Source organism: Cystoisospora suis (assembly GCF_002600585.1).
Source record: "Cystoisospora suis strain Wien I chromosome Unknown contig_4966, whole genome shotgun sequence".
Taxonomy (NCBI): domain Eukaryota; phylum Apicomplexa; class Conoidasida; order Eucoccidiorida; family Sarcocystidae; genus Cystoisospora; species Cystoisospora suis.
Genome location: NW_027157758.1, coordinates 1 through 8,691, shown reverse-complemented (window position 1 = coordinate 8,691; position 8,691 = coordinate 1). Strand labels below are relative to the sequence as shown.

The 8,691-nt window shown below is 54.2% G+C and overlaps 1 protein-coding gene across 1 annotated transcript; it reads right to left on the bottom strand.

Moving 5' to 3' along the window:
- Positions 1-94: 94 nt before the first annotated feature.
- Positions 95-8,437, bottom strand: CSUI_008724 (aminopeptidase n protein; the record flags this gene model as incomplete). Its single annotated transcript, XM_068068849.1, has 11 exons — positions 8,255-8,437; positions 7,358-7,804; positions 6,476-6,667; positions 5,933-6,173; positions 5,379-5,457; positions 4,817-5,053; positions 3,519-3,882; positions 2,443-2,766; positions 1,748-1,980; positions 964-1,157; positions 95-495 (listed from the first exon to the last, which is right to left on the bottom strand). The coding sequence occupies exons 1-11, from the start codon at positions 8,285-8,287 to the stop codon at positions 95-97; spliced, it is 2,745 nt and encodes a 914-aa protein (XP_067919173.1). The 5' UTR covers positions 8,288-8,437.
- Between the last annotated feature and the right edge of the window lie 254 nt (positions 8,438-8,691).

Here is an 8,691-nt window from a genome sequence, read left to right as displayed (position 1 = left end):
GCTGTTTGCCCCGCGGGTCCCGCCCCCCCTGGCAGCCTTCGAAAGCCTACGGTATCTGTATTCTAATGCCAGGGTGCCGGACATACCTTTTCACTCACGACGTCAATCGAAGAGCTTTCTCCACGACGTCCCCGAGATCCGTGGAGAGTTCCGGAAGACTGGCAAGCCTCTCAAGGACGTTACGCATCTTCCGGCGTCTCCCTTCATCATATCTTTCCCACTGTAGAAAAGCAGCTGCAGCCCTGGCGCCAGTTCGTGGATTGATCTTGTCCATGGACGTGAGGAAGTCGAAAGCTAGCTCGTAGCCGGCCCCGTCTTTCCGATGAAATGCTGCTGGATTAGAGTTCATAAACGTTGACATCAGAGACCTAGCAAAGTTAGGGACTAGAGGATTGTAATCTGGGTGTTGACTGAGGGATCGGACACGCTCGACTGTGTCGGGGAGTGCAGAGAGGGCTTGCAGAGAAAACCACTTTGTCATCAGCTGTGGCGATCCTGCACAGTTCGCAATCAGAGAAGCAAGGGAAGTCGCCATCCTTCGATCGGCGTGACGCTGCCGGTAAGCCCTTCGTACAATTCCCCAGAACCGCCAGTCCGCAGTAGCGTGCGCGCTGCGTCGCTGGTGCGGAGAGACTGCATAGCTGAGAGTGTTTAGACAGTCTGCTTACATACGAACACTCCTCACCTTGCTCACGTCTTTCCCATCCCAGCAGCAATGGTGTTTCGGTCTAGGTCACCTTCATAAAGTCTTTCTTATCAGACACTGACGGATAACTACTCCGTACGCTCTGCGACGGTACATCTGTACTGTATGTAGTAGTCACCACCGCTGTACCACCTTGGCGGAGACACTCCCAGAATTCACAACGGCGGAGCGCCAACAGAGGACCGCTAGAAGACAGGAGGACTCCTCTTCCCTACGTCAGACATCGGAATGTCCGACAGTTCAAAGACCGGTCCTACCTTTTGCCTCTTCGTGAAAGGCGGCAAGTGCACGCTTCCTGTAGTCCGGTTGCGGCATATCTACGAGTCGCCGCAGGGCAGCAAGCTTATCCGTCATCACCCTCGCTTCAAAGTAATGCTTTGTCGCCAGACGTGCTGCGTCCTCGTCGTGGACCACTGTTAGGTACTCGAGCAAAACAGACCGCAGAGCTCGCCTGAAAACGACACACCACATTTCGTCTTCGATGACAGACAGAGATCCAAACAACCTACCACAGCACTGTGAGGGCGCAGAAGGTAGCGACCGCTTGCACTAGAGGAGGAATAGGCATCTTCCCGCTGTTTGGACGTAGAGTACTGGCAAGCGACAGGCACCTTATCCTCACTCTAGGTTGAACACCGTTCCCTGAACTCGTGTGCAACCGCGGCTCCTGAACGCTGGTGAGGCCAAGCAATGTGCAATCAGGCATAGGTACTGGACCTTGGGGAAGCCGAAGGTGGTGACCGAACGACCAATGTCCACCCGGTGCAAATGAACTGATGTATCTGTGATGCCAGACAACCGACGGAGCTAGTAAATAGACCTCGGTTACAGCCCTTTCCACTTTCTCCGAACAGTGCATCACGCCAGCATCAGGCGGTCATTGGTACTGCCGATGATCGTCGAAGGAACAGGCACAGATTGTCCCTCTGTGTGGAGATAGCCTGCGAGACCAACAATACGGCGCGACTACAACAGTCAAACGGCCACGAAACCAACCATCCTCCGTCTGTTGAAGGCTGCAAGTTCTCCACTTATCCGCACCTTCCCCACTGAGAGATGTCGCGAGGTGACTCAATGCTTTCGTCGTCCGAATCAGTCTCCTCTTCCACCTCAGGTATTGTCGAATTCTGATACGCCCTCATGAAAGCCTGCTGTCTGGAAGCCTGGAGATCCCGTAGAACGGACAGCCGCGCCGCCAGAATCGCTTCGGGTACAACAGGAGGATCGACCTCCTGTTCTAGGCGAGCGTAGCTGGGCAGCTCGAGAATGAGAGCCTGGACAGCACAGCAGGAAGGAACAGTGGTGCCCTCTCGGTTGTACACACAAAAATGGGCACTCTAGACAGGGCTACCTCTCCAGGTGTCCCCGCGGGTCAGATGCCAGGGTTTGGCAGTTAGCGAAGAAGTTCGCGGATGCCTTGGAAGGACGGTGGAGACAACACTAACACATCCTTCGGCCAGCATAACGGAAGTCCCTTCAAAAAACTTGTGTTCCGGAGACAGCTATGCCGCCCGCCACATTCTTGGCGCTGTGTGCCGCCACGAGGTTACCTGAGTTTTTGCTGAACACTGGCGTAGCCCAGAGTCTGACAGAAATCCTTCGTGTCTACTGTCATATGGTCATCTGGACACTGCGGCGGCGTCTGACAAACATGGGAGTTTCTTTCTCGGGAGAAATATCACAAGCTGCAAGCACTGGTGAAAGTAAGGGGACGGTGTCGGCTCCTTTCCTCTTACCTTGAAAGCGTCGTCCAGGTCTCTCGCCTCGAGAATCGAGTCGATCACGCGCTCGAAGGTGTGAGGGAGAGAGGAAAAGTCTTTTACCCCCTCTTTCGCTTCTTGGACACGACGCCTGAGCACCTTCAGAGCAAGTGTCTGCCCAGCCTGCCAGCGTCCAAAGGGATCAGAGTCATTGGCTGCAAGGAGAGCCAGATCTTTTTCAGACTGGTCGGGAAACTTGACGCGTACAGGAGCAGAGAAATCTCGTAGAAAAGACAAAGCCGCGTCTTCGGAAACGTCAGGTATGGTGAAGGTTTGCTCCCGCTCCTTCAGCTCGAACACCTGGAAGTCCGAACAAGCGGCATGTCAGAATGCTGAAACCTCCTGTATCTTTTCTGGAGGTACCTTTTATATATTTGTATATTACATAAACGGTGCGCAGCCTCCTCCCCTCCACTCTTCTTGCTGTGCCGTGCTTGACATGTCAGTAAGTGTCTCAACAGCTAAAAGAACGCAAACGTGTTTCGCCCAGACACGACTGAACCTCCCCGGGTGCGCACTCTTGCGTGGGCTACCCCGTCGCGTGAGTGCTAAGAACCTTTGTATGCACGTCTCTACGATGCACTTAGCAAACTGCCTAGTCATGTTCTGCGCGGGGAGTGTCAGAATTGGCAGCAGGCCCAATCAAGATCCCAGGTAGTCCAACAGAATCCTTTTGGATTTCTCGTTGCGCCCGGTCCTCTCCTCGAAACCTTCTGAACGGCAGACTCTCACTGCTACTGCTCTTAGGACGTTCTAGGTAACTTCTGGACAAAATGAAAGCCAGGTCTGGGCGCCTAAAAACTTCTGATAAAAATACGTATTTACCTATATATGCGGCTTTTACCCGGAGGTCTCCCCGAAATCGCGCCCTATCTATTTACCTGCAACGACAGGAATATCAGTATACATTCAAGTATACACATCGAAGTGCGAGGAGACTTCTTCTCTCATGATAGGGGGCTACGAGGCTTTGTGACCACATGAATAAGAAATGCGCGATCGTCTTTCTCTCCTTCCTCAAACGCTTTCTTCCTCTTGAGGCGTATCCTCACCAGGGTTTTCCCTTCGATCACGTCCGTTCTAGATTCCTTCCCGATCAGACCGACTTTCAAAGGGATATGCAACAACAGATCGTCCCCGTCTTGAACCGCAAGCTCATGCGCGGAAAGCGGGGGAGGATTCTGTTTAACGGTGAAAGAAAACTGCTGCTTGGCGCTATCGAATTCTGCCCGGACCACTTCCACTTCTGGAGTACCTGCGCGAGAGTACCACCTAGCGAACTGAGAAAAATCGCGACCGGAGGCGTCAGCCATTGCCGCTTGAAAGTCTTCGCACGTGGCAGCTTTGCCATCGTTTCTGGAGAAGTACAGATCCATGGCCTCCCGGAAAGTGGTGGGACCCATCAAGGTGCGGTACCTGTCATGTATAAAATACACAAAACTCGCGTTCCCGCGATCCGTTGTGTGCGGTACACGGTGCCGGCCGCCCCGGATGGCGGTCATTTTGTCTCAACAGCAGTACAAGGTCGCTGTGAACTTGCAGAAACGACCAACCCAGAATTACCAATCGACGGAGAGCGCGAGTTTGCATGTTTCGCAGGGCTGAAGCAAAAAGAATTCTGTGCGTGTCACCGGTGTACACACGTGGTGTTTATCTTAGCACGCATCAAAATTTGGCGGCGAACGGAATCAGAGCATGTCCCGACTGCTGCTGTTACCACAGGTCTCATCACCGGCTCTGGTAATGGTGACAGGAGAGGGGGACACTAACCGCAGATGTCGGTTGGTGCCTCTTTATCTGTGGAACGCACGCAGGAGCACACTCACCGGGTCGCCGCTTCCGTCTAGTTGGATAATCAGGAGCTGTTACCTTGCATCAACAAGATGCCGACGATGGAACACGGAAGAAGTAAAATGGCCTTCCAAGCTGAGCTTGGCTTGTACCGTATCAGATAGGAATTGCAACGTGAGTTAAGACCTGGCGAAGCGGTGTCACGGCACCCGAACTGGAGCTCATTTAAGAGCAATGACCGTGAGCGTAGAATGAACGCAGAACCATTATCAAAGCTACCAGGTGTTGAAAGTCAGCACACCCAGGTGGTGACAAGTCCCAAAAAAGGGACAGATAAAGAGCACGGCTGCCCAGCCACAACTCGATTTGTGCATTTCTTGAACTACGCTATCCCTAGAGCGGTCATCGGCGCCTGACGCTCTCACGACCGAAGCTACTCACAAGGCCCCGCTGTTTGCCTGCCTCCGCCGTTGTCGCTCGATAGTCGGCCGCCACCTCGCCGTGCAGCTACCCTGCCGAGCCCTCTTCTGCGCTGTTACTCGTGGAGACGCGAGCTTACATGCGTACGACCTCCGCTCCTTTACGATAAACCGTCACGGTGTAGAGATTGTCCACAGACGCATAATGGTCCGGCCGGATGGGGTGAGAGGCTGGACCGCCGTCTTCTCGGAACTGCTGGGTGAGAATTAGGCGCGCATCCTCTATTCTCTTGAGAGGCTCAGAGTAAATGTCCGCCATGAACTCCTGGTCTCTGAACACAGTTAGTCCCTCCTTGAGGGTCAGCTCTGTCCAGTCTCTGTACCCATGGGACAAAACGAGGCGCTCTTACCGTTTAGCAGGTTTCTCTGTGTTCGGGAAGGCAATCTACCTGAGTACAACGGCCTGGATCTAGTATACAGGGACGGACGGGAACAACAACCGGGGTGCCATGGCCATATGGCGGAGACTGCCAGGACTTCGCGCGGAAATGGGTCCAGTGTGTCCACATTTCCTGACGGCTTGTCTGCACCCGGCCGGGGGGGAGTGCAACGGGGCACAATATATACAGCTGTAGCAGGAACGATACACGAACCGAGCTGGACCACCACTCTTTGCCTTCATGTGGACACGTGAAATCGTACCGAACTGTGACGCGATCCCCGCTCCAATTGTGGAAGTACTCGTGGCCAATAATGTTCAGTATTCGCCTGTACTCCGCATCTGAGGAAGACAGACATACGCGCTCTCATGCTCCAGAATAACAGCAGCACTCCATAGCAGCTCCACCCCTCACCTCAACGGTGTGTTTTCCACGGGCAATGGAGCCTGAAGGGTAGGACGTTCTCGCAGCAGTGCACACAGTAGTTATCGGTCGTACCCCGGAGCTTTTGTGAGTCTAGGGCATCACATTTGTGTTCGCCCTCGCCATGCAAGGATAACCTTTAAAGCAGGTACCTCAGTGAGACGCGCTTAGGCATTGTCTGAACGCAGGCTACAGCAATCACTGGGTAACCCGTCGGCCTTGCACGTGTTTTGCCTCTAGGAGTTTCAACGAGCTGACAAGTACACCTGGTAAACTCCTTGGCGGCACACCGCTGCGTCGAGTGCTGAGGCTGAACACAACGGCAAGCGGCCCGTCGCCCTGGGACGAGACTGCGTTTGCCCGCGTTTGCGTTTGAGCAGGTGTAGCCGTTACCTGATGTGATGTTGGGGTCGGCAAGAAGGGCGTCGCAGTTGAAAATGTTGAGGCCTTTGTTTTCCATCGCCCCCGCATTGAAACCCTCAACGCACGCAATATGAAAGGCATCTAGATCGTACTCTCGTCCGAAGGCCTCTTCGTCCCAGCGCATTGACTTTAGAGCACTCTCTAATGCCCAGCCGAGCTTGTCGTGGTTGCGCGGCACCCCCCAGACCGCCACGCGGACACTGCGTCCACTCTGGTGGGAAGAAACAAGGGAGAGCAACGGCCGACCCTTCTGCTGTGCAAAGAATGACAATCGTGCCGAGCCGAGCAGTCATACGCTACTGCCAAACCTTGCACGGTCTTGCAGCTGCTGGTCTTCTTAGCGCGGCCGCGCCGTTAACGTGAAGAACAAGGTAAAAACGAGTGAAGTGCCTTCCTGTTACCATATGCAATTTCGGCAGAAACCTGGTGAGAAACGGTGAAACGTCTATCCTCGCGCCCTCACGCGCGCGAAGAAAGCGGCTGCGGTGCTCAAGCCTGGTGGGCCAGGAATACCTTCGTGAAAATTTTAGCTTCAACGGACTTAAGGTCACCGGCCACAAGAGCGAAAAGGTAGCTCGGCTTTTTATGCGGGTCTCTGAAAATCGCACAGTGACGGCTGGAATCTTCGGGGTCTGGACCCTTCTCGACCAAGTCCCCATTGCTGAGTAAAACGGGGTACTCGGCTTTGTCAGCACAAATCGAGACCTAAGGAAGCGAGAAAGAAATCACAGATACTCACCAAGCTCCGCTGCGCCTGTTGGAAGGATGGAACGTTTTCTCGGGCGTGTGTGTGGTGGCTTAGAGAGTACCCTAGTACACATTTCTTCATCTCAACGTTCTGCATCATCCTGCCAGGAACGCGGCCGAGCCCTGGGACACCGTTTGAAGGCACTTCAGGTTGCGGAATGCTGCGCTTATTGCCTGGCTTCTCTGGCTTGTGAACTGCTCTCATGACCTTCCCTCTCCCCTTAGCACCAACGGCTTTCTTGTGGACGTGTCCTTCATGCAGAACGTCCCTCGTCTACAAGCATACCACTCTCAGTGCACCCTAGTCTCACTGTTACAGAACGCTGAATTGGAACCTCTGTTAGGGTTCACTGCCACAGTTGGAGAGCGTTTCCGACGGCAGAAAGGTCGCTCTTGCTTATTCTCTGATCAACCGCATCGGGCTCTTCCGCCTCCCGGCCTCGCCTCCGGACTCGGAAAACCCCTGTCGTGTTTATGACTCGCCCAGTTCCTGCCACCAGGATCGACAGTGGCTGCTGGTTAAAAAGTCCGGTTCGGTTGGACCGAAAGAGACCGCTGAGTGCTGTGCACGTTCCCTGTGGCCCAGAAGTAGCTAAGAATCGTGCAGATCATAGCAAAAGCGTCTTCATCTGAACTGTGCCTTCTTACCTCGTAGCGGGACAAGACGTCAGGCCGGTCGAGAAAGTACGTGATGCGTCGGAAACCATGGGCTTCGTTATGTGTAACGAAGAGCCCGTCAGACATATAAAGTCCTGACAGTTTCGTGTTCGCCTGCGGGTTTATGAGGACTTCTGTTGTGATTGTAAACTGCTCCCCGCCGGCCTCTGGAAGTAGCTCCTTGGGGATCACTAAAGATCCATTCGGGTCGTAAAAGGGCCTTCTCGCACCTGAGTCGTTCCTTCCGTCACCAGTCGTGATATATGAGTCTGTAAAAACTGTGAGAATGTCGTGCTTGCTACGCCCTTCAGAAGTTCCCTTATGTGCCCCTTGGCGACGCTCAAGGGATAACAAATTGAGTTTCAGCTCCTCCCCGTCGAACACTAGATCGCTGGGAGCTGTCCCTATTCTCCGATGTAGAAGCAGCTTCGCTTTCACCTGCTCAGAAGAAGGCATGAACAAGCGAGAATCCTATCTGCGAAGCTTCGGACAACGCTCAACCCAAGAAAGTGCTCATACAAGCAACGCGCGTGACTTCACCCACCCCTTGATGAGCTCGCCCACAGCTGGACGACTGAACTCCAACATTCTGGCCTCTTCTACAGGCACAAGCGTGTCGTCGGCGGTCCCCCGCCCCCAGTTGACTGGTGCCTGCTCGTTTTTCTGATTGCTGCGCGTGTGCATTCAAGGTATCGCAGACCGGTTGTGGAAGACAGCTCCTGGTTGTGATCATGGGAGATTGCCATGCGGTCGATTCAGCATTACACTTTCCTGCGGTTCGGGGCCATGTCCCCCCTTCCGAACAGTTCTCAGTTGCCAGAGTCGGCCTACTCGGCGTTACCCCCTTGGGGAACTACTTTCTGAACTGCCTTTCAGCGCTGTGCGTACCCGGGTCTCGGTTTTATCAAGTGAAAAATCCATAAACACGTCAGTAATATTGAACTCCGGAGGTGCATACGCATCTCGTGTGTACGCGTTCGCCTTCCGTACTCGGGCGCAATGGCTAGCCCGACCAAAGTCGACCCGACCGCTGTCGTCGAACGGAGTCTCATCGGATGCTTCCGGAGGGACACTGAGCGTCAGACAGCTCTCGAGGCGTGTTGCGATTAGGAAACATCCCCAGAGTGCAAAAGGCACCGAGGCAAAACGATGACGGGGCGCGGACACACAAGACATGGTTCCACACTCAAAAAGACGCCGAGATAAGCAGTGCAGGGACTGCCACAGCCTGTCACTCTAGTTCGTTGCTTTCCTTGAACGAAAAGGCTCCAAGTCGCGCTGACGTCGCACAGCTCTGTAGTGCCCGCTGCACAACAACGGGCGCC